The 26216-nt window shown below is 34.6% G+C and overlaps 1 protein-coding gene and 1 pseudogene across 3 annotated transcripts in view; one reads left to right on the top strand and one right to left on the bottom strand.

The window, feature by feature from the left end:
- The window catches only part of SOS1 (SOS Ras/Rac guanine nucleotide exchange factor 1), a 139853-nt gene that overhangs the window by 49006 nt on the left and 64631 nt on the right, over nt 1-26216 (top strand). For all 3 annotated transcript variants that reach the window (XM_055327155.1, XM_055327154.1, XM_055327156.1), the window contains exons 2-4: nt 15045-15170; nt 22937-23068; nt 25016-25180. In XM_055327155.1, the coding sequence (XP_055183130.1) occupies nt 15045-15170; nt 22937-23068; nt 25016-25180 (423 nt within the window). The remainder of the gene's footprint in view (nt 1-15044; nt 15171-22936; nt 23069-25015; nt 25181-26216) is intronic.
- Nucleotides 6322-6419, bottom strand: LOC129511220 (U6 spliceosomal RNA; annotated as a pseudogene).

The following is a 26216-nucleotide window of genomic DNA, read 5'->3' as shown; positions in this document are numbered from 1 at the left end:
TGAACAGTTCATGATACTAGTCAGTTCAGGTTTACTTTTCTCCCTGGAGCAGACATTAAAATTAGAAATAAGATGCTTCTGGGTGAAAATTTCAAACTCTGGGATCCCTGGGTGGCGCAGCGGTTTGGCGCCTGCCTTTGGCCCAGGGCGCGATCCTGGAGACCCGGGATCGAATCCCACATCAGGCTCCCGGTGCATGGAGCCTGCTTCTCCCTCTGCCTGTGTCTCTGCCTCTCTCTCTCTCTCTCTGTATGACTATCATAAATAAATAAAAATTAAAAAAAAAAGAAAATTTCAAACTCACTCAAGGGTTTAACTATAAGTACTCTAACTTTTATTTTATTTTTATTTTTTTAAAGATTTTTATTTATTCATGAGAAACACACAGAGAGAAAGAGGCACAGACAGAGGCACAGGCAGAGGGAGAGGGATAAGCAGGCTCCATGCAGGGAGCCCGACGTGGGACCCCATCCCAGGTCCCTCGGGCCAAAGGGAGTACTAAACCGCTGAGCCACCGGGCTGCCCCGGCTCTAACTTTTATTAAAAATAAGATAAAAAGCTAATAGTGTGTAACAAGGCAAAGAAGCCAGGCACCTGTGCTTAATTAGTCCAAAACTTGATTATTCTTAGTACTTTGTTAGCTTTTTGAATTTTTTGATGTGATGCATTGTATTTTCAAGCTATTTTGTAAGACATCCTCCTTAGGTGGGAACTTAGGATACAAAGTCACTTCTGGCTCTTTCTTTTCAACACTTTTAGATTTTATGATTGTATGTGTTTGTATTTCCTTTCTTCAACTTTACTATTAATTCTTAAACAGGTATCATTTTCTATATCCTTTTTATATGACCTAGGAGAGTATTCCTTATGGAGAAGTTTTTAATAAAAAAATCCAGAAACTTGTGAATAGTCAGATGCTATATTTATGAATTAAAAATCAGGGAAATTATCAAAAATTTATAACATGGATTAAATATTTGCAAAGATTTAAAAATAAAAATGCCCTATGATGAATAGAAGGAACGTATACATATAAAGTTATAGTACCTTTTATTCTTAAGTATATATACATAGGCATAAACACAAATCTTCTTCCACCAGAGTTAACAAATTTTGGTTCCAGTTTTAGAATTTAAAATGAGATTATATGAGGAAATAAGTACAACCTGATTTTATTGTGTAATTAATCAGAATCAGAGACTAGGATTTCTTCCCTATATATTAACTGATGTTTCCATAAAAATGAAAAAAAAAAAAAACAGACAAGTAACCACTTAAATTCTGACTACAGAACATAGTATGGATTTTACCTCGTTAATAAATGCAAGAAAAAAATCATCAGAACTTTTTAACTTAACAACTATGAACATTCTTTGCTAACAATTAAGAACTTGTAGGGGTGCTTGGGTGGCTCAGGTGGTTAAGCATCTGACTTTGGCTTGGGTCATCATGATCTCAGGGTCCTGGGTTCGAGCCCCAGGTCCAGTTCCCTGCTCAGCAAGGACTCTGCCCTTCCTCCTGCTTGTGCTCTCTCTCTCTCTCACTCATATGAATGAATAAAATCCTTTTTTTAAAAAACCCAAAACTTGTCAGTCTTATAGTTGCATCAATTTATTTGTTTTGCTCAGTACTCATTATCCAAATTAACAATAAAAACATTTTTTACTCATAAAGTTATGTATTATTTATATTTTATGACATTTACTGAAGAAAATACTTGAAAACTTCCAAGACTAGAAAAAATAGTTTTAAATATTAGTCAGAATCCTTTAATTAAAAAAAATTTAAGTATATCATACATTTAAAAAAGTGCACGTAACTAACATTCAGTTTAAAATGAACACCTATGTATGTAATACATGGTTTAAGATATAAGGCATTTCTAATACTTTAAAAAGCCCTTGAGTTTCTCTACCTGATTGCATGTCCTCTCCCATCACTTGGAAGTAACAATTTACTGAGTTTTGGATTAATCAATTGTTTACATTTCTTTACAGTTTTATCACATATGTAAATTTCTGAACAATGCATAGTTTGATTTTGCCATTTCTGAACTTGATATAAATGGAATCATATTGTTTATATTATTCTATGACTTACGTTTTTACCCAATATTATGATTTTGAGAGTCATTTGTGTTACTCTGCAGCTTTTAGTTCACTCACTTTCACTGGTAGATAATATTCCATTTTGTGAATTTACTACAATGTATTGATCCATTCTTGTGTTGATAGACATTGGGGTTGTTTCCAAGTTTTGCATTTCAGACGTTACTTACTATTAACATTTTTGTGCTTATTCATTTTTGCACACATTTAAGGGTTCTTCTTTGAGCATCTAGCTGGCTCAGTAGACAGTGTAGCTCTTGATTTCACAGTTGTGACTTCAAGCCTCACATTGGGCATAGAGCTTATTACTTGGGGGGAAAAAAGAGTTCATCTATAATATACTTAAAAGCAGAAATGCTGACCATGTAATATATGTATATTCAGCTTTACTAGGCTTTTTCAAACTTTTTTTTTTTAAAGATTTTATTTATTAGAGAGAGAACACGAGCAGGGGGAGGGTGTGGGGTAGAGGGAGAGAGAGAAGCAGACTCCCCACTGAACAGGGAGCCCGACACATGGCTCAATCCTGTGACCCTGGGATCATGACCTGAGCTGAAGGCAGATGTTTAACTGAGCCACCTAGGCACCCCAGTATTCTGAAACTTTAATCCAAAAGGTTATGTTGTTTTATATTTCCACCAGTAATGAATGAGGTTTCTTCACATCTTCACTAACACTTGATACTCTCAGACTTTAAATTTTTGTCAAAAAAGTAAGATCTGAAATTATATTTCATAGTTTTAATTTCTGTTTACCCGAATATTTACAAGGTTGAAGCTGAGCACCTTTGTATTATTTATGCAGCAGTTGTGTTTCCTCTTATGTGAAATCCCTTTACATGTCTTTTACCCATTTAAAAAAAAAATGGAGTGTTTGTTTTTATTAATACTTTAGAGTTCTTTATTTATCCTGGATATTTATCCTTTGTAGATTATATGTGCTCCATTTATTTTCTCCCAGTGTGTGACTTAGCTTTGTATTTTTTTGTGTTTTGTTTGATGAAGCAGTAGTTCTTAATTTAAGAGATTGAATTATGATTTTTCTTTGTTTTATGCTTTTTGTGTCTTCAAAGAAATTCTTTACTGCCTTAAATTATAAAGATGTTCTTCCATACTTTTTTAAAGGTTTCTAAATCTTTTGTTCATCACAGTTATGTATTTGGTCCATCTTTGATTTTATCTGTATAGTTTGTATCTTAGCCTATTCAGTTACTGTAACAGAATACCATAGACTTGGGTAGCTTATAAACAACAGAAACGTATTTCTCACAGTTCTGGAGGGTGTAGAGTCCAAAATCAAGGCACTGGCAGATTTGATGTCTGGTGAGGGCCTGTAACCTTGTTCTCAGACCCCCACTTTCTCTCTCTAGCTGCACGTGGTGTGGTGTGAGGTCCAGGGAGTTACCTATTTTTTATTTATTATTGCTTTTTATTTCTTTCTTTTAGGTAGTTCTGTTTTAATATATCTTTCTCCTCCCACCCCCAGTTTTTTACATCAGATGCTTAGCCCATTCATTTTCATCCTTTCTTCTCTTCTAATATAAACGGTAAGGCTTTAAATTTCTTTCTAGTACTACTTCAGCCACAACCCACATTTTTAAAAATAAACTTTACAGCAGTTTTATATTTACAGAAAAGTTGCAAAGATAATACAGAAAATTCTTGTATACCCCTTACCTAATTTCTCCTTATTAATGCCATATGTCACTGTGGTATGTCACAACTAAAAAATCAACATAAGTATATGACTATTTACTGAATCTACTACCTTATTCACATTTTGCCAGTTTTCCCACATGGTTCTTTTTACTGCTTCAGAATCCCACCCAGATTACCGCATTACATTTAGTCATCTTGTCTCCCTTGCCTCCTCTGGTCTGTGACAGTTTCTCAGATTTTTCTTGTACTTGATGACTTTGAGAAGTACTGGTCAGGTTTTTTTGCAGAATGCTTCTCTATTTGGATTTGCCTTTTCTCATGGTTAGACTGAGGTCATACGTTTTTGGTAGGAAAACTACAGAAGGAAAGTGCCATTTTTTGTCATAGCATATCAAAGGTACATGTTATTAGCATGATTTGTCATTGTTGATGTTAATCTTTGAGCACTTGGCCAGGGTAGTGTTTGTTAGCTTTATCCAGTATAAGGTTACTCCTCCATCCCTCATCCTTTATGTATGCTGTAGAAATGGATTGTAACTAAAGAGGATAGTATTAAGTCCCCTTCCCCCGCTTGCTTCTAAAGAATATGGAAAAGATAGGGGAGGGAGTAACTTTATAGTTGCATATATGTATAAAGGAAATAATATATATTTCATATATATATATGAAAAGAGACCATCTCCCTTTATTTAGGAAAATAAATATATATTTATGTTTCATATATCTATCTGTATATGTATCAGGATAGCCTCACGGATACTTATTTATTTATACTTTGGGTTATAATCCAGCACTCTTTTCTTGCTCAGATTGTACCAGCTTTGACCATTGGAAACTCTTTCATGTTGGCTCCTGTGTTGTTTTTCCCTTTCTTTCATTCTTTCTTTTTTTTTCCCCTCTTAGGTCTTTTTGACATACCCTACCCTTTTGGTTTTTGAGCACTTTTTTACTTTCCAGTATTACAACATGCTCTAGGCTCATTCTGTATATACCCGTCCCCAGACCTAGAATCAACCATATATGCAAGGAACCCTTCTTTCTCCTTTGGAGAATGATGTTAGAAACCAAGATCAGGGCATTGGATGTATTCTCTCTCATATTTTTGTGTATTTACCCGCAGTATTCCTGCTAGATTGCTCTCCTCATTGATTCACCCAGAAGATTTCCATTCATTTTTCAAAAGTTAGCTCAGGTTGTAGATCTTCTATCAGTGTTCCTCTTAACATCTCCAGATATATTTAGGACTTTAGAAGTTCTTTCTTCTATGTTAGTATTTCTCAGAGTATGATCTCAGGATCACTTGCAAGAATCTCCGGAGGTATTATTAAAGATACAGATCATGGGGCCCATCCCCAGACCTTCCCAAAGGGAATAGTAGGAATGAGGTGAATTTGCATTGCTGATAGTCTCTGTAGGTGATATGTAATATTTTTATATCCCACACCAGTATTTCTAAATGAAAAATTTTAAACATATACAAAGTAGGCAGAACAAATCTTCATGTGTCCATCACCTAGAGTTATCTAGCTTTTGCCACATTTACTTCATCTTTATCCACCTTCCTTTTTATTTTTCCCAAAGCACTTTAAAGCAGATCACATTCATTAGAGGTCATTTCCTCCCTACCTGTTTCAGTATGCATTTTTCTTCTTATAGAACTGCAATGCCATTATCATAGTTATCAAAATTAACAGTTTCTTGGTGTCATCTAGTAATACTAGTCAGAATTCACATTTGTCCATTTGAGAAGTGTCATTTTTTTTAAGCTTTTTACTTATTTTGAGAGAGAGTGGGAGCATGAGCAGGTGGGGGATGGAGAGGAGTAGAGGGAGAGGGAGAAGCATACTCTCCAATGTTCAGGACTCAATCCTAGTACCCTGGGATCATGAGCTGAAGGCAGACATTTAACCACTTGAACCACACAAGCACCAGAGAAGTGTCGTTTTTGCAGTTGGTTTATTGGAATCAGGAGCCAAACAAAATCTGCATATTAAATATAGTTGTTATGTCTCTTAAATTTCTTTAATTTATAGACTCTCCTTTCCCAATTGACTTGTTGCAGGAACTGGGACAGTTGTGCAAGATGTTCAACATTCTGGATTTTTTATTAGATTTATTTTTAGCTTTTTTGGCAAGATTACTTCACAGGTGGTGCTGTGGCTTCACACTGCATCAAGTCTGACCCCAATTTTAGTGGTGCTATCTAAAATTGATCAGGGGATTCAGGAGGTGATAGTCTTAGCCCTTCTTTATAAAGATGAACTCTTCATATAACAGTTTCATTGGCTGGTGATTAATGTCTGAATTTATGTTGTTCAAGTTGCAAATGGATGTTTTTTGAACTCTGCGTTCCTTTTACATTTATCTGGAATCCTTCTGTAAGGAAGATTTCCTCATCAGCTTGGATTGTTTGGTTATCCCAGAGCATAGTTCAGACAGGAAAAGAAGAATGTATATAAATTCTTTCAGAATAAAGAATTGATGCCTCAGTTATTTCCAGTGCTGTTTAATGAGTTTGGTATTTTATAAACATCATTTGACCTCATTGTTTTTTTATAGATTCATTGTATTTCACATGTCATTCTTGCACAGGAGCCATACTAATCTTCTTTGTGTTTTTCAAATTTAGTATATGTGCTAGCAAAGTGAGCACAGATTCAACATATTTTAGTTAAGGTTGATTTGGTTCTTGAATTAGCCCATATTTTGCAAGTGAGAAGCTTTTTTTTTTTCCCTAGGGTTTTACTTATTTATTCATGAGAGACAGAGAGAGAGAGAGAGAGAGAGGCAGAGACATAGGCAGAGGGAGGAGCAGGCTCCCTGTGGGGAGCCTGATGTGGGACCCGATCCTTAGATCGGGATCACACCCTGAGCCAAAGGCAGATGCTCAACTACTGAGCCTCCCAGGCGTCCCATGAGAAGCCTCTTCATGATATTTCTGTGTTCTCTTGTTTTGTTTTGTTTTGTTTGTTATGACCCATTCCCCGCTAAGAGCTTCCTTCCTTTCTGGTACAATGAGATGTCCCAGGCTTACATCGGCATTTACAATTTAATTTTGAATGAAGAGCTGCCTGGGTGGCTCAGTTGGTTGGTTAAGTGGTTAAATGTGTTTGCTTCCAGCTTGGGTCATGATCCCAGGGTACAGGGATCACCCCCACGTTGGGCTCCCTGCTCAGTGGGGAGTCTGCTGCTTCTTCTGCCTCTGCCTTCTGCTCTGCTTACTTGTTCTCTTTTTCTTTCAAATAATCTTAAAATAAGGTTGAATGAAGAGTTAAATGTGTATGTGTTTTTAAGATTTCTCCTATTATAATTGAAAATTTCTTCAGATGGTATGAGATAGACTTTTTCAGTGACTATATTTCCTATAATTTAAAGTTTTTGCTATATGTTAGCTATATCTTTTTTCATTGCTTTTATTTTAAAAATTTAATTACAGTTTAAATTATCTTAATTATTTTTGTACATACATTTTTGGGCCATGGGTAGTAGTCCAAAGCTACCTCTACAGTGTACACAGGTTCTCAAATTGTTTATTTATTTATATTTTGCTCACATGACCAAATATGTGATAAGTTGTCTTAAATAATTTTTACTTATTTCAGTTAATTTACTGTAATCATTTAACATTAGTAAAAATGAAAAATCTTGAAAATTGGGACTAAGTTCTTTGCAAGTATTCATTAAATAAGCCCTCTTTACGTCCTGTAGTTATGACAACTAGTAGGTTAAAAAGTAAATATATCTCTTCATAAACACCCAGTAGTTAAGTAGTTTTGCTACTTGAGTATTTGAAATACTACTAGGGCAAATAATTCTTTACAACAAAAAAAAAAACTAAATAAAAATTTCAAAACCACTTGATAAAAAAAAATTCAGCTTTGTTTCACTATACAAGATACAAGAACCTTAAACTGAAGTGCTCAACTTGAATTTCTGCAAAATACTGTCCTCTTATATATTTCTTATACTGGTTAAGTTGGTGGTTCTCATTGTTGCCCCCACTCTCCTTCAAAATAGTTGTCCAAACACACTTCCTCACTTTCCCACCTCCCCCTATTTCTGCCTTGGTTCAGGCCTTCACTGTTTGTTTTTCCAGAGCCTATATACCATTCTTCCAATTAGTTTTGCTTTCTTCAATCTCATCTTCATTTCAACTCAATCTTCATCCTGATACCAGAGAGATTCTTGAGCAAACAGATCTAGTTATGTCAGTGTCTTGTTTAAAACCTTTCAGTTTTTCTTTACTTCCCTGGTCACTCACCTCCCCACTTCTTTGCATTAAACACAAGCCTGTCCTTTAGGCTTAGCCTTCCTTCCAGGTGCTCTTAGACCCAATTCTTAAAGTTTCCCAACATATCATTTGATCTTGGCCTCTATAATTTTTTGTATGCTGGCTTTTTTAGTAAAAGCCCTGCTTCCTTAAGTGCTGCCTTTCATATCTTATTCTTTATGCCCCAGTTTATATGTGTTTTACTTGGGAAGACTTTTTTTTTTAGAGAGAGAGAGTGCAAGCTGGAGGAGGGTAGGGGCAGAGGGAGAGAGAGAATCTTAAGCAGGCTTCATGCCCAGCGCAGAGCCCAACATGGAGCTCAATCTCAAAACCCTGAGATCCTGACCTGAGCTGAAATCAAGAGTCAGACGCTTACCTGACTGAGGCACTCAGGCGCCCTGCTTGGGAAGACTTCTGATACTCCTCACGCCATCAGCAGAGTCACTCCCTTTTTTTTTTGTCATCACTCTATCTTAAATATAACTACATTTTAGCCCCATCACATTGTTAAGTCAGTTGTGTACATGTCTAGCTCCTCTGTGAGCTGAACTCTTTGTGAGGCAGATGCTATGTCCTTATTCTTCTTTGTGTCCCCAGCAAATAAGGGGAAGTGTGGAAAGAAAGAAAGATTGTTATATATATGGGCCTAAAGGCTAATTAACAGGCTCCAAGAAATGAAAAAATATTTTTAGTCAATTTAATTATAGAAAAGATTTAAATTCTCTGTTTTATTTTTTGGCTTCTTAAATTTTGTTTACAAAGGATTTTTGCTGTGATTCTTAAATCTATGAATGAGGAGAGATAAGCACCTAAAACCTCAAATGTTGGCTAAATAATCATTGTAACATTGAGAAAGAAATTTAACAATCCAAATCTTTAATATTATTTGCTAGGGTAAAGATTTTAAGAATACCAGTTTTATTTTATATTCTCTGTTGTAGTTATAAATAAAATAGCAGATCTGTGCTCAAGATAGGACAAAATACACTCCAGAAGCCTTTCTAATTCTTCAGAGAGCCATTAGCTAGAAAAGGCTATGAAAAATTCATCAGAATTCAACATAGTGTTTTCTGGCAGTTTACCCAAGGGGTTGCTGAATACACTTAGAGGACTTGTATCAAACAACTAGGAATTGAAATAGACCTGATCCCTTTGTTTTTTTCAGATTCCACAAAATCTGGCAATAATAGTCAACAAAGTTGCTTCTGAACCTGTTAGAAACCACTAGAGATAAAACAGACCATCAAGATAGATGCAAGCAGTCCTTAAAGAAGGTTTAAAATTCAACATGACATCTTCAGTTGAATATAATGATTATACCTTAAAAGAATGAGTCACTGTCGTGATCACATGAATTTCTTATCCATAGTTAACATTAATTCTTTACTGAAGTTCTTGCATTTGCTTTACTTAAATTACCTAATTATATTTTTTGAAGTATATGAAGTTTTTAATATCAATAAATATAGGGCAGCCCTGGTGGCACAGTGCTGTAGCGCCACCTGCAGCCCAGGGTGTGATCCTAGAGACCCGGGATCGAGTCCCATGTTAGGCTCCCTGCATGGAGCCTGCTTCTCCCTCTACCTGTGTCTCTGCCCCTCTTTCTCTGTGTCTCTCATGAATAAATAAATAAATAAAAGCTTAAAAAATATATATCAATAAATATATTTTGAAAACCGTATATAAGATAGAGCCCACATTTGATGTATAAACCCAATTCTAAATGCTTATTATAACTGGTGTTACACACACCCTCAGTGAATATCAGCTGTAGATGACTTTTGAAGGCTGTCGTAAGATTTGGCTGGGTAACCTATTCTGTATGGTCTTGAATAATTTGGATCATTTGATCTATTAAATACCTTTGAGTACCACTTAAGTGGAATGGAATGCTTTACCTGTAACCCTATACAGCTGTAACACTCATAGAAAAGAGCTGTTTTTTTATTCTGTCTGTATAGGAAATGTAATACTACTTATGTCTGCTCATTAAGAAATCTCTTAACAGCATCTTCCTTAAAAGAATAAAGAGCAAAATGTGTATTTCAGGAATTGGTGCTCTCTTGTCTTGAAACATTTACCATTGTCCATACTTTTCAGTCAGAGGTTTTGAAGTATTGTTTTTGTTTTTAAGGAAATAAAATAACATTAGTCTTTCATGTGAATGAACCTTGTGATCCTCATTTGACAAGTTTAAGATATGGTGAAGGTTAATATTCATAAACTTAGAACAGTTGGCACCATGCATTATTTTCTGTTTAAGCCTAATTCTTTGTGATTAACTTATCTAATAGGTTTTATTTGGCTATTAGTAACCATCAGTGAATAAAACGGTTTGAATTTAAATTTTTAAAATTGTATGCGTCATGTGAGGTGTCAAACCTAGCCAACATTTGAATTGTATGTGCCTAAATTATAAGCAATATCAAGTTCATTTGTTTAAACCATAGCATTTCACTATTCTGGTTATATACAGTTCATTTGATTCTACATAATAAGCATCTATTTTAGTTCTGTCTTTATATGTTGAGTTTCTGCTTTCGGGGTTTATGCTCCTGAAATCACCCAAACTCAAGCCTTACCACTACCCCCTTTTCAATCTTCATTCCAAGAAAGAAATATTTTATCCCTTTCATCCCTATAGCACCAAGGCTTTGAATATACTGTCAATGTCAGGGATTTAGAGTGCAAAGTAAAGAGCATAAGATTCCATAACTAGATAAACAAGGCTCTGCCCAATTAGATCATCAGAGTCCATCCAGTAAACAAGGGAACATGCAATGTAATTCAGTATGACAGACTGATAACAAAAATATGGTAAGCATTAGCAGAATAAAGGCCTCTATAAGCAGGGGTTGTTTTTAGTTTATCTCTATGTATCCCACACCAATAGGGTCTGGTACTTAATAGAGTCAATAAATCATTTAAATGAATGAAATTAATTCTACCTTAGAAAGAGGTGAGAAACAAGGAAGTCTTCCCAAATGAGGTGAGATCTGGGCTTTGAAAGCCAAACAGGCAGATGAAAGGGTCAGAGAATGAATGATAGGCATGGAGAACAGTGTGAGTAAAACTGCATGCCATGTTTTAGCAAACTGCAAATAGTTTGAATTGCTTCAGCATAAAGTGTAAATTGAAGAGCAGCCAGAGATGGATATATATATTAGTGAAGAATTATATTGTTTCCATGGGTTTCTTTGAAAAACAAGGAGCATTTAAAAAAATATCTGATTTATACTTTCCCTGAACACTTTTTATTTTTATTTATTTATTTTTTAAAAGATTTTATTTATTTATTCATAGAGAGGCAGAGACACAGGCAGAGAGCCTGACGTGGGACTCGATCCAGGGTCTCCAGGATCACACCCTGGGCTGCAGGTGGCGCTAAACCGCTGCGCCACTGGGGCTGCCCCCTGAACACTTTATAAAATGTGTTTCTGTGTACCTAAACCTCAGAGGGCTTTGATATTTTTAAAAGTTAATTAAAATTATTGTTGATTAAATATTTTCATTTTTTCTATAGCATTTTAGCTGGATTTTTAGTAACTTTATAATTTTATAAATTTTGCTTATAATTTTGAATGAAAATGATTGTACCTTTTCAGATTATACAGGTTTATAAGTGCTGCATTTGCATTTATTACATGCCAATGTTCATTAAAGTATGACAGCATACTTCAAGCCAAGTGTTCTATGGAACTCTACCATGTGAATAGATAAAGTTTGTGGGCATTTTCCTTATGCTGGTGTGTCTACTAGGACACTCCTCAGACTCCAAATTTGACAGTCAAGGGTTTAGTGGAAAGAGCTGTAGCCCAAACACCAGGAGGCCCAGGTTCAGTATTTACAGCATTACTAGTTAGCTATAGGATCGTGGGTGTTTCCTTTTTCTCATTTGCTAAATAAATAGTGGGGCTGAGTTAAATGACTTCTAAAGTCCCTTTTATTTCTAAAATTCTGTGGTTTTATAAATCTGTAGCTATAGTTCATATGATGCTGGAGCGTTGGACAGGAATGTAAACCCCAATTATAGCTACAGTTTCCAGTACTACATCTTGTGATAACAGGAGCTGTCTATACTGTGTTTTCTCAAATATACTTTCATTTTTTAAATTTAGTTCTATGTGTGAGATACAGTTTTTCTTCTTTTAAGTGCTTTAAAAAAAAGATTTTATTTTTTATTTTTAAGTGATCTCTACACCCAGTGTGGGGCTTGAACCTACAACCCAGAGATCAAGAGTCACATGCTCCACCAGCTGAGCCAGGCAGGTGTCCCGAGATACAGTTTTTCTTATTAAACTTTTATAATAAATTCCTTTTTCTCCCCAATATATATATATATATATATTAGAGATTTGGGTAGGATAGGTAGTGGAGATATCTAGTAAGTGATTTGAAGTGCGTGTCTAAAACTCAGGAGAGAAGTAGATTTCGAGTCATCTACATAGATTATAGTTTAAAATGCGGAAGTAAATAAGATTGGGGGGAAAGAACAAAAGAAGGGAGTAAACAAACAAGAATATAATTCATACTTAAGAGATAGAGGAAAATAAGGAACTTCACAAGAAAATGCGAAAGGAGCAAAGAAGAGAGGTAGAATAGATTGTGTTGACTGAGAGCCCCCCAATAAAAGCACACCATCTGGTGTTAAGATTTACTAATAAATGAAGATAAATCCGCCATGAAGGTAAAGGGTATCAGAGAAGGCCATTCAAGCCAGTGGGTGCATGCAATTCAATGAATAAATATAGAACTTTTGTAAGAAGAATCAGACCTATAAATACAGAGAACAAACTGATGGTTGCCAGAGGGAAGGGGCTATGGAGATGGGCTAAGTAGGTGAAGGGGAATGGGAGATACAGGTGTCTGGTTGTGGAATGATTAATAAGAGAATAGAAGGAACAGCATATGGAATATAGTCAGTGATACTATAATAGTATTGTATGGTGACAGATGGTAACTACTTGTGAGCATAGGTATAGAGAAGGTGAATCACTGTTGTATACCTAAAACCATTGTAACATTGTGTGTCACCTATACTCAAATTAATAAATAAAATATATGTCAAGTTCTAGTTTAAAAACAAAAAAGTGGTTTAATCTTGTTAAGTGTTGAAGGGAAATAGGTTTACAAGGTTCATTAGCTATACACATTAGAGTATGATGGTATGGTGAATAGCAAGCACTGAGCTGAGAAACAGATTCTGGGTTCTAAGTCTAAACTCTATCCATTATTTTAATTGTACAGCCATTCAGTCATCTAATAGGGTGGAGAGATTTATAAACAAATCAGTTACAATCAGGTTGGTAATTGCTATCCTAAATATGACCAAAAATGATTGGGCAAATTATTTAAGTGTTTTGGGGCTTAGTTTCTTCACCTATAAAATAATAATAAGTTGTTTTAAGTCTCATATTTGATGTAGCACCCCATCCTACAGTCGTGAACTGTTGTATTATTTTCCTCTTAAATTCTTCTTTAAAAAGTATTTTAAATGCTTATAAAAAGCATTTTTTAAAAATTTAAATGTATTTTTTAAAAAGTAAAATTTAAATGCTTATATAAAAAGTATTTTATATGTATGTATATATATATATAGAACTATGTTTTTTTAAGATTCGTTTCTTTATTTGAGAAAGAGTACGAGTGCCCATGAGTGGGGGGAGGGGCAGAAAGAGAGAGAATCCCAAGCTGACTCCCCACTGAGTGCAGAGCCTGATGTAGGGCTCCATCTCGACCCATGAGATCAAGACCTGAGCCGAAATCACAAGTCTGATACTTAACTGACTCAGCCACCCAGGCGCCCCCTATGTACTTATAACATACATTTCAGAAAGTTGTTATGTGGTATACTATTAAAATGTCCCCCTACACTGAGGCTTTCATACCTTGTCTGCTGATGAAGTATAATAGTAGAAACCATACTACATGTGCTTGGGCAGCGAGTACTGTGGACTTTCCTCCAAAGAGAACTCTGCCACTCTTTGGAGAGCTGAGCATATTTTAAAATATATGTTGTTTGTCTCCTGGAACTGATATTTCTGCCATTTTTTAAAAGTAGGGAATAGGGGGACCTGGGTGGCTCAGCCAGTTAAACGTCTGCCTTCGGCTTAGGTCATGATCCCAGAGTCCTGGGATTCAGCCCTAAGCTCGGGCTCCCTGCTCAGTTGGGAGTCTGCTTCTCCCTTTCCCTCTGTACCTCCCCACTGCTTATGCTGTCTGTCTCAAATAAATAAGATATTTAAAAAGTAAAAAAAAAAAAAAAAGAGAGAGAGAGAGAGAAATAGTTGTGACCCATAGTGAATGGCAAAGTATGCCAGTAAAGACTATCATGCTGGTTATTAAAATGTAAGTTTTACAGAGGCCAGTGGCCTAATGGACCTCCAAAGAAACAGTTGAGGAAAATGAAGGTAAAGATTATTATGCATTTATGAATGAGTGACTACTAAAGCAGAGACAGTCACAGATTGTCATAAGTGCTCATTTTGTGTCCTTTGATATAAGGTGACTTTGTATTCAACAAACATTTATCAAGTTTCTATTATGTGCTGGTGCTATATTGGTGAAATCCCTTTTGGATTTTATCATTTAGTGGGAAAGAGAGTGGAACAAGGGCTAGAGACTCATGGGAGGTCAATTTTGCCCAAGTAGTAAATGATCTAACTGCCACTTTTTTTTGTTGTTTTTGTTTTGTTTTGTTTTTTCTCCTACCACTGGTTCATGATGAAACCATATAAACTGCATCTTTTATTCCTGGCTTATCCTCTCTCTCCCTCTCTGCATTCCCACACCTCAAGGTAACTGTGGTTTAAGAAAAAAAATATATTGAAACTTGTGGTTAAGTATCTGAATCTCCAGGAGCATGTGAATAAGCCTAGATGGTATATGTAGCTGGGAAAAAGTTTAAGAACTGACTTCTGGGTCATAATATTTAAATCTGTATTGCAAGCCAGATCGTATACTTGAGTATAAATCTACATTTTAATTACTTTTGCTTTTTGTTTATAGGTCCAGGGGCAAGTTCATCCGACTCTTGAGTCTAGTGACGATGCTCTTCAATATGTTGAAGAATTAATTTTGCAGTTATTAAATATGCTATGCCAAGCTCAGCCTCGAAGTGCTTCAGATGTAGAGGTATGTTAAATTTTGCCTTGTATTTACTTCATATATACAGATATGTATATACACACATATATCTAATCTGTACTTATTGTAATGTCAGCAGAAGAGTTTGCTCTTCAAGTCCACAAAATATATATGTGGTACTAAAAAAAATGAAGCCTGAATTTATTCTTTGTATTAGGTGTATGATAACTTGTATATGTTTTAGCTGTCCAGTTATTCCATGTTTGGCTTTTAATCTGGAATGAACTTTTGTTGGCCTCCAAATACTACTTCTTGGTGCAAGAATTTTAAGCACACCCACATAGCTTTAAAGTGGAATATGTTCAAGTGTTTCTTTCATTTTTAAAGCCAACTATCATTTATAAAACATTTCATTTGGGGCAACTAGGTGCCTCAGTTGGTTAAGCATCTGACTACTGATTTCAGCTCAGGTCTTAATATCAGGCTCATTAGTTCAAGCCCCGCTGGTCATGGAGCCTACTTAGATTAAATTAAAAAAAAATCTTTTTAAAAATTCATGTCAGTTAATGTTTTGATCTTCAGTTGTTACATGTATTTTATTTTATTTTTTAAAAAAGATTTTATCATTTATTCATGAGAGACACAGAGAGAGAGAGAGAGGCAGAGACACAGGCAGAGGGAGAACCAGTCTTCCCACGGGGAGCCTGATGCAGGACTCGATGTCTGGATCATGCCCTGAGCTTAAGGCAGATGCTCAACTGATGAGCCACCCAGGCATTCCTGTTACATGTATTTTAGATAGTCAGTGAACTCCTTCCCACCAGTTGGAAGAGAAGGAAACATAAAAATCTAGGAAGTTCCTGCAATCTCTTAGTAAGATGATATGGCCCCTGTGTTTTTAGAGTTTCTAGTTTAGAGGAGATACAGGTGGGAGTATGGGCAATAACATTATGTGATATACTGCATAAAAGGTATGTGGGAAGCTATAAAAGGGACAAACTAATCACATAGGTTTTGTGGCTTAAGGATTAGCCTCCTAGAAGAGGCATCTGAAGGAGTCAAAAGTCTGAAAAGAAAAGAAAAAAGGTGGGATCCCTGGGTGGCGCAGCGGTTTAGCGCCTGCCTTTGGCCCAGGGCGTGATCCTGGAGACCCAGGATCGAATCCCGAGTCGGGCTCCTGGTGCATGGAGCCTGTTTCTCCCTCTGCCTGTGTCTCTGTCTCTCTCTCTCTCTCTCTCTGACTATCATAAATAAATAAAAAAATTAAAAAAAGAAAGAAAGAAAAGAAAAAAAGGTTTGAAATTCTACCTGTAAAAAATGGGATTTCTGGAAGAAATATAGTTTTCTGGCATGAAGGATCAATTTGACTTTAATGACATTGAATATATACTGGTACAAATCTTTGAGTTTCTCTGACATTGCTTTTGCCATTTTCAAATGTGGGCACAAAAAAGATAATTGGGTTGAACGTATTTCACCATGGATATATAGTGGAACCGTAGGCCAAGGAATGAGGGAAATTAATAATAGCGATGCTTTGTAACCTTTCAGAATACAACACACATAGAATTAAACAAAGATTTTATCACAAAGAGTGGCTAGGTAGGAGGTATATCTAAATACTCCAGGCCCTGCTTAGTTCCCTAGGAGGCTGAGGAATTAATATGAGGGCATATCCGATAAGAAACTTCTGAAAAGGGACGCCTGGGTAGCTCAGTGGTTGAGCGTCTGCCTTCAGCCCAGGGCGTGATCCTGAAGTCCTGGGATCAAGTCTCACATCGGGCTCCCTGCATGGAGCCTGCTTCTCTGTCTGCCTATGTCTCTGCCCGCCCCCCCCCCCCCCCGTGCTCTCTGGGTCTCTCATGAAGAAATAAATAAAATCTTAAAAAAAAAAAAAAAAAAAAAAAGAAAGAAAGAAAGACAGAAACTTCTGAAAAGTGTATCCAAACTGGATAGGGAAAAAAAGTGAACTGTAATAATGGCTGCTATTTGAGTGCTTGCTATATAGTATCATGCACTGTTCTAAAACACTTCTATGTTTTACGTTTTATTTAAAGTTTTTAATAACACCATGAAGATGGTGCTATTTTTTCCCCTTACTAGATGTAAGCTCCAAGGTTATTTTTCTTGCTCACTGCTGAATTCCTAGCACCCAGAACAATGTCTGGCACTGAGAAGGCACTCAGGAAATACATGTTGAATGAATAAATGTGGAAACTGAAGCACAGAGAGGTTAAATAAATTGCCCTTGCCCAAGGTCACAGCTAAAAGGTAGTGAAGCCAAGACTAACCCCAAAAGTGTAAGCTTTCTGGATGTACATTCCAACTCAGCTGTTCTGCCAGGAGAGGGCAAGTAAACTGGAAAAACATGCATGGAACTAGGGTATTGGATTTCTCAATAAGGTCAGAGAACTGATAACACTGAAATACCTGAGTGGGAGAATTAAAAGAATAGATTGGGATCAGAGACAAAATTGTTGGAATTTAAGATTTCCTCAGTAACACAGTTACAAAGCAGGATGCGGCCCTGTGATGGTGGCTGGGCTAGAAGCAAAGGTCCCCAAGTTGAGGTATTCAAGGAATTAAGAGGCCAGGGTATTTTATGTGTCCTTAATATAGATGATAAAGTCACACAGGATGATGGCAAGATTTTACATGACCCAGAAACAGCTTGGGGAGTGGAAAAGATGTTAAATTTACCTTCAAGTGGGTTTTGGGAAAAGGGCAGCTTTTGCTCTAGAAGTCTTCAGGAGAGAGAACAGATTTCAGCTGAAGCAAAGAGATAAAACTCTTAAAAACACTGAATTACAGAGGTTGTGGATGTAGAAATATTTTATATGATAGAATAGTAATTCACTTTGATTTCCTAAGTAATTCAAAGTAGGTTTTATACATTTTTATCCCATTTTTCCCATTGAATTATAAGATCAGCTATCTTATATTCATGATTTCTTTTAGATACGTAATTACACTGGGACTCAGAGTAGATCTTGAATAGAACTGGTTGCCTGACTCTTCTCATGAACATTTCCAGTTGCAGTTGCTCTTTTGGATCTTAGTTAGGTTCTCCCACAGTGTTTATAAAATGCAGCATTCATCCTTGTGCCTGCTGTATTAGAATACAGATCTCATCTTGCTTGTCAATCTGATGTTAGATGACATTCCAGGAATTTCCTGGTTTGATAACATTACAAACTCAAATTCAGCTCTTTCTAGATACCTTGTACTATATACCTATGTTTATCTAGCCTTCTTCTTTTAATTAATATAGAAACAAATATATAATTTTCCAATATTGAAGAAATTTCCATTAATTCGTGGAAATTACTGAGTCTCTTCAGTCTTTAACTTGTGCAGATTTAACCAATATGTAGGCCCTCAAGTAATAAGAAATACTTCATAGCTTCTTAGTGTTCAGAAAACTTCTGAGATCTTGAAGGTATACGTTTACCCTATGCCTTATCTTGTTATTTTCAAGCACTTAACCTGGACCCTTAAAATAGATATAGCCATGTGATATATCAGTGATCTGGCTTTGGGATTGGGAATGGTTGGAAGAGAGAATATATGACAGTAATAGAAATAACAATGAGTTGTGTAATAGGCTTTGTGATTTCAGAGTACTGTTACATACATATTTGTCTTTATAACAACTCTGTAGTTATTCTCCTTATTTTATATGTTAGACAACCCTCAGAATGGTAGATTTTTAGAAAAGGTAGAAACTTGGGTCTTTTCCATTCAATAATCAAATACCTTTGTTCTTGTGCCATTCCCTAAAGTTTATTTAGACAAGAATATGGATATGTAGAGATATTTAAATGAATATAATGGTGTCTTAGATTCTTTTATCAGAAAATAATTCTTCATTTTCTCATTCATTAGGATTTTTTATTTCTTTAATACATTTAATTTCTTTAATACATCTATAGAGCTTTCTTTTAAAATAATAAGGACCATGAATTTTGCAAGCCCTTCAAATAAATTTTGAGGTAAGAGTTCATCAAAATTTTCTAAAATATGGGGGCCGTATTAAAAATTTTACTTAAAAATAGATCCATCTGAATTAGTGCAATATATACATTTCTAATCTTTCTAAAGAATACATTTCGATTAAAGTATCAACAAAGTAGAATGGCAATTCAAGCTTAATACTTGGCCCCAAGGGGATTCGTTTTAATGAAAAACTAAAAGTTTTAGTTGCCCTATAATTTTGGGAAAAGATACTTCAAAAGTACTTGAAAACTGATGGATTATATAATACATATCTATAATCTTGCTTACGTTAATTAAAAGTTTTGATAAATTGTACTACAGATAATCACAGGTTAGGGACTGTCATAGTTCAAATGAAAGGGATTTCTTTTTATTGATATTGCCAAAATTCACTAATCCATACCACCAATATTTGAGCATCTACTACCTGTCAGGGAGTGTTCAAGATGAATAAGGAAGCATTTATACGAATGCTCTGGGAATGCAGAGGAGGAGTATGTATTGTTTCTGTCTTTTCAAAATAATTTAATATTTAGAACATAGGTATAAAATTGTTCCAGTCTAGTTTATTCTCCCTATGTTCGTTTTCTATATTTAATCTTTTTTTTTAATTTTTTTTTTTACTTATTTATGAGAGAGAGAGAGAGAGAGAGAGAGAGAGAGAGAGAGGCAGAGACACAGGCAGAGGGAGAAGCAGGCTCCATGCACCAGGAGCCTGATGTGGGATTCGATCCCGGGTCTCCAGGATCAGGCCCTGGGCCAAAGGCAGGCGCGGTTTTTAAAAATAGAAGCAAAAAATAATAGTATTTTTTTTCGCGTCCTGGTAAAGTATATTTTATTTAATTTCTTAGGTCTCATCCTTTCATAATTGTACTTGTTCTTTTTCTCCTTTTCTCTGGTTAACGAAACTGATTGCCATTTGTTAATGTCTTTCTTCTTTCCCTTTCTGGCCTCTATGTCCTGTATTTAACCAACTTTGATTTCTTATGATACAGACGTATTTTTCTTCTCATTTAACTCAGGCTTTCTTGGACTAACTTACCTAAGACTTTTTTTTTTATGAGCTATAATCTAAAATTTTAAAAGTGTGCTTTACTTTTCCATTCATTTTTTTAAATTAACTTCTTTTCCTTCACATCCTAAAGAATCTTTATAATTTCTAATAAGTGTTCTATTAATGTTTAGATTTCCCAAGTAATTTCTCCATATTTTATACCTTTCTAGGACCCTCCCCTCCAATTCCCCACAGTAAGCCTTTATTACTATTAATAGGACTTCAAATGTACCTGTGGGTCTGAATATTTACACTGAAATACATGTGTGGGAATTTTCCTAGGTCCTAGAATATTTGTATTGGAATTGATCTGCAAGGATAGCTATTTAGATCCCTTTTTTTATGTAAAAGAAAAGAGAGGGTTCTGCTAATAAAGAGACAGATGAACCTTAAACCTAGCTCTGTATCTCAATTTTTTCCAAAGCCACTAGATATTAATAAAGATGGAATTTCTCATTTCAAACAAATGAAATTATTAAAGTAGCAGAGTAATAGAATTTTAATTCATGAATCTTTCATTGATCATTCCTCTTTGGGCCTTAAAAAAACTTTTAAAATCTATAAAATAATTGTAAAAATTTATTGTGCTCTGTTAAATTTGCCACTACAAGGGATAAAGTGATTCTTTCAACTTGGCCTTTTCACATTTAAGGCACTTTTATTTTTTGACCATACATTGACTCTGATTATTACCTCCTAAATATACAGTTGGTAATTTGATTCCAGTAATATACTAAGAAGTAAGTTTAAAATGTATTTTTCCTCAGTATTATTTTCCCTTTCTTGCTTCCTCTTTTATCATTCCTGATTTTCTTTCCCCTTCTTTCTCAAAACAATAGATAAACTTGGGATTAGGTGGATACAACTGAGATGGGAAGGGATTGCTATTCTTTTTTCTTCCACCTCTACTCCTGTCTCATTTGCCTCTCTAATTCCACCAATGTCTTTTTTTCCCCAAAAAGACATATGTTCAGTATATTTAGAATTGGCATACTGAGTTCAGCTTCTCTTCTGCTTTTCTCTCACCATTATACACCAGTGCTTTTTAAGATTCTAGGTCATGACCCATTAATAAGTCATAAAATCACTTTAGTGCATTGCCCAACATTTTTTAAATGAATAGAAAATATCAGTGCATTGCATCTAATAAGGGCAGGTTCTGTTTTATGAACTTTGTTCCAGCTTAGTATGTGTATGATGTGTTAGGATGTAATGTGAAATGTATTAAGAATTTATAATTTTAGGAGGCCTGGGTGGCTCAGTGGTTGGTTGAGCGTCTGCCTTCAGCTCAGAGTGTGATCCCAGGGTCCGGTGATTGAGTCCTGCTTCGGGCTCCCTGTGAGGAGCCTGCTTCTCCATCTGCCTATGTCTCTGTCTCTCATGAATAAATAAATAAAAACCTTTACCAAAAAATTTATTATTTCTTACTCTGAGTTGAGGGGGAAAAAAGAAAGAAAAAGAAATTAGCAATCCACAGGGCTATCTATAATTGTTACTTTTGGATTACCAAGTTGTTTCCTGGGAAAATGGAAAAGAATTTTTGCTTTGGTTGTTCCTTTCCACCGTTTTCCCCTTCTCTTTTCTCCTTTTCCACCTGTCAGACTACCCCCAATATTTTGGACCTCTATACTGCCTGTATTATATGAAGATATACTGTCCTGGCAAATAGCTTTTCAACTAGGCATTTCAAAAAGTATGTGAAATTATAATTACAATAATTTCTTTCAACACACCTCTAATTCATTAATTAGAATTGAAACGATCACTTCTTATGTTGGGCAGCTGATTTAGCCTTAAACGTAGATGAAGAGAAAATTTATTTAACTGGAATAGGTTGAACTATTCTCACTTTATAAATTTGTTCTTAACATGTCCTAGAATCAACATGTTTTTCCCCCGGAGTATCACATAGCAATCTTTTTATTTTCCATTTTAATAGCAACTGACAAAAGTTTTTCTTCAGACTTGTAATGAGTGATGTTTAATTTTATCTAATAGTTTTTACATACTACTAGTTACATACATGTGTTTAAATTATGTTAATAGCGACCTCTACTGGCTTTAACTATGGTATCCTGAAAATGGAATTTAAAAACTTAAGAGAATGTTTTGAAGTGAATTATATTAAAGTATGGAAATTCAGCTTTTACATTAATATGAGTTCCTTCACTTGCAGTGGAAATTCTAACTGAATAAGTACTAGAAATTATTTTGTTAAAATTAATGACCCATGAAGGATTCAAAATATAAAAATTACTATTACCAAGTGTAGACCCTTGATTCCATGATGTGTAAATAGTTTTGAAGTTAGGTACTTTAGTATGATGAATAAAGTGAAGAAAAAAATTCTTAGAGGTTTCAAGTGCAAAATACTACTTGAGGTTATGATTGGTGTTGAAAAGACAAATGAAGGAGAATTGGATTTAGATATATGCTTCTTGAATTTAGGTCTTGTTCTTGAGATTTTATATACTCAATGGTTATTCTAATCATTCTTGTCATTAGCTTTATCACAGTGAAGTCGAAATTCAGAATGTGATTTTCCCCCGAGATAATATAAGGGATATTCAGTCTCTTAATTGCCTAATTAAGAAACTAATACATTGACAGCTATAGTTCTCTTAGCTTAAGTATGTTTGTAGTATAAATTATACCACATGTGAAAAGCCTGCTTTTGATATTCTTTGATTTTAAAAGTAAATGGTAAGTGAAGAGCACTATTTAATGTATTTGTTGCTTAGTTGTTATTTTCCTATTTTCCAAGGAACGTGTTCAAAAAAGTTTCCCTCATCCAATTGATAAGTGGGCAATAGCTGATGCCCAATCGGCTATTGAAAAGAGGAAGCGAAGAAACCCTTTATCTCTCCCAGTAGAAAAAATTCATCCTTTATTAAAGGTAAAGCTGAAATACTGCCTTCTTGCCTTTTAAAAGCAAAATAAAACCCATGATTTTCAAACATTAAGAATATATTTTAATGGATGATAGTGACTTGAAGGGTGAAATTCTCTCATATTAATTTTTCCAGGAATTCTTTTTGTGGGGAGGGATGATATAATAGGAAAGTATAAGTTGGGCATCGTGATTTAAAGTAACTTCATACCAACAAAAATATGCAAATTGAAAAGACTAAAAGAAAAGTTACAGTTGTGGATTTTATTCATCTCAGGTGTTACTATAATCTCAGAGAATTTATAAAACTCCTTGCTTGTTGGTTAGACCTAAGTGTCCTTATAAACCTTTCACATCATTATGTGTGAAGGGACCTCTGTGAGGCTGAGGCTTACACAGAGCTATGTGTAAGCTTTGAATAAAAACTTTCTAAAGGTTATCTAAACTACCCAGTCCTCTCCTCATTTAAATCAGTCAGCTGAATCTCTCCAGAACTAGTGGGAAAAATAATTGCTGGAAGCTCTTATTTATTTAATAAAATGAACAAACTAATTAACACTCACATAAAAAATATAGGGGCTATAGTAATTAAAACCTTAACAATACTTTGATATCCATAATTTTGTATAAACTATAACACAAGCAAAATGCTAAATCTTACATATATTATCTCTAAGTGTTATTACTCCACAGAGTTATTCTCATGCCCAGTTTGTAGATGAGGTGACTGAGGCAGAAAGTAATTGAGTGACTTTGAGTTCACGTTCACAGGGCTCAGAGTGATAGTGTCAGGAAATGTAGATCTGTTTGATCTTGTTCAAGATTTAAGATTAACACTTGGATAATGTTTAGGACTGTGAAAAGGTTATGTTTTGTATTTGGGTTGTTGGAATAGAAATATCTGCCTATGTCTTAACTGGTCTGAGGAAATAAGTGCAAGTTATAGAGAATTACTGAACTCTATTAGTAATTGCATACTTCTTTATAATTCTCTTCATGATTTTTACCAGCCATACATTAAATTATATTCTTAGAGAATTAACAAATTGAGGTATGTGCATGCTGTATTAATAATGATCCTAAACTGAATTTTGTGATCTGTTGTGGATATCATTCAATTTATTAATACATCCTTATCACTATAAACATTTTATAGTTTTTACATGTCTTTAAAGGTAAATGCCACCTGTACCCAACTTAAGTAAACTTTTTATTTCAAAGGTTTTTTTTAAATTGGATTGTTTAGAAAATAGAATTTGTTTTCCTGTAAGCATTAGTCAGCCCCACAAAATCCCATACATCCTTTGAATTCTAATCATACTATTTAATAACATGCTCTTAATAACCACTGTTGTTCAGTAGAACATAGCATGATTTTTTTTTCCCATAGAAACAGTTATAGATACCAGGAATGTACCACTAGGGTTTTGGGATCCCAGGTTCTTTTGGAAAGAAGAATAGAGCTATAAGGCTAGTACATATTCCCAGATACCAGTAATATATGAACTTTTGTTCTACGTAAAGATAAAATTTATTTTATATTTATTTACTTTATATAAATTTATTATTTTATTAAATAATTTATTATATAAATTATTTTATTTATAGTTTTACTTATTATAGTTAATTCCAAGTTTCCTGAATTAGATAAAGTGAACATTCCCCTACCCCCAAACTGGGGCTTCCCTCCCTACATTAAGGATGATCTATTAAGTAATCTGTACTACCTAAGTATTTTATATGATCATAGGTAATTTTGCCTTACCTTTGCTTAACTTGTATTTCCAAATAGCAGTATGTATATTATTCACAGATGAACCTACAATTAAATGTTGTTGATAGTCACAGGCATCTGTAAAAATTAAGCTAAATTGTACGCATTGTTTCTTTTTAATCGGTGTGTCAAATTTATAGTATATGATTTTTAAGCCTGTTTTTCTTTTAATTTTTCAGGAGGTCCTAGGTTATAAAATTGACCACCAAGTTTCTGTTTACATAGTAGCAGTATTAGAATACATTTCTGCAGACATTTTAAAGCTGGTGGGGAATTATGTACGGAATATACGGCATTATGAAATTACAAAACAAGATATTAAAGTGGCAATGTGTGCTGATAAGGTAGGATACTGATCTTCTCTATGTTTTGTTCTTAAATTTTTATTCCTGATTTATTGGATGCTAATCTGTTCAGACAATAAAATTATATATTGTGTTAGGATACATTTCCAGTAACCCAATAGCAAGTACTCAAGGTAACACTTTATGGAAATAGAGTATTATATATAGTACTAAACTGTTTAAACATGTCATGCAGTTTTTCTTTGATGTGCTCTTGCAGATAGGGTTAATACTGGTAATAATCTCTTATTAGTAAAATTCTTTAAGTTTTTTAGATCGGGACACTTAGAAGATTATGGATTTTGAAAATATAAAAATGCTTAACTCTTGAGTTTTATTTCAGTACTTAATTATCTGTAGATACTACTTGTATGGTTTTATTATAATAATATTAAGAGCAAACATTTATTGAAAGTTAAGCATATATGAAATTTATGTAATTTGGTCTTTATGGTATCACTCTAAGGTAAGATGCTCTTATAAAAGGGAAACTAAAGTTCAGAGAGATAAAGAAATTGTTCCTGAATTTTCTGAGAAGTTTTAAAGCCTAGACTCAAACTCTAGATTTGAGTCTAAAGGTTTTAATTATCATGCTAGACTGCCTCAGTATTTTCATTGTATAAAAATAACTTTGCAGAAAATAAAATATTTTCTGATGAAGGATTTCAGTCCATTTTTTCTCACTATACTCTTACTGATTTGGAATATTCTTTCTGATTACTAAGTTCACTTAATTATGTTCCAGTCTTCTTTGTTCTTTCAGAATGTGAACATACAGGATTTAAAAACACCTGATCTGAGGAAGGATTTCAAATATATTGATATTTTTAAAGGAATAAGTATTTGGTTTTTAAAATAGTTATCTTTTCAGTAAATGTAAAATATTTGACACTTCTAAATAAATTAGATAAGTATTTTTGAGTACATACTATGAGCTCACACAGGGAGGAAATACAAAAGAAGTGTAAAACAAGGCCCCAGGGGTGCCTGAGTGGCTCAGTTGGTTAAGCATCTATCTTAGACTTAGATCATGATC

This window comes from Nyctereutes procyonoides, unplaced genomic scaffold, assembly GCF_905146905.1.
Source record: "Nyctereutes procyonoides isolate TBG_1078 unplaced genomic scaffold, NYPRO_anot_genome, whole genome shotgun sequence".
NCBI classification, from domain to species: domain Eukaryota; kingdom Metazoa; phylum Chordata; class Mammalia; order Carnivora; family Canidae; genus Nyctereutes; species Nyctereutes procyonoides.
The sequence above is the reverse complement of the archived record's forward strand: the minus strand, read 5'-3'. Positions and strand labels throughout refer to the sequence as shown.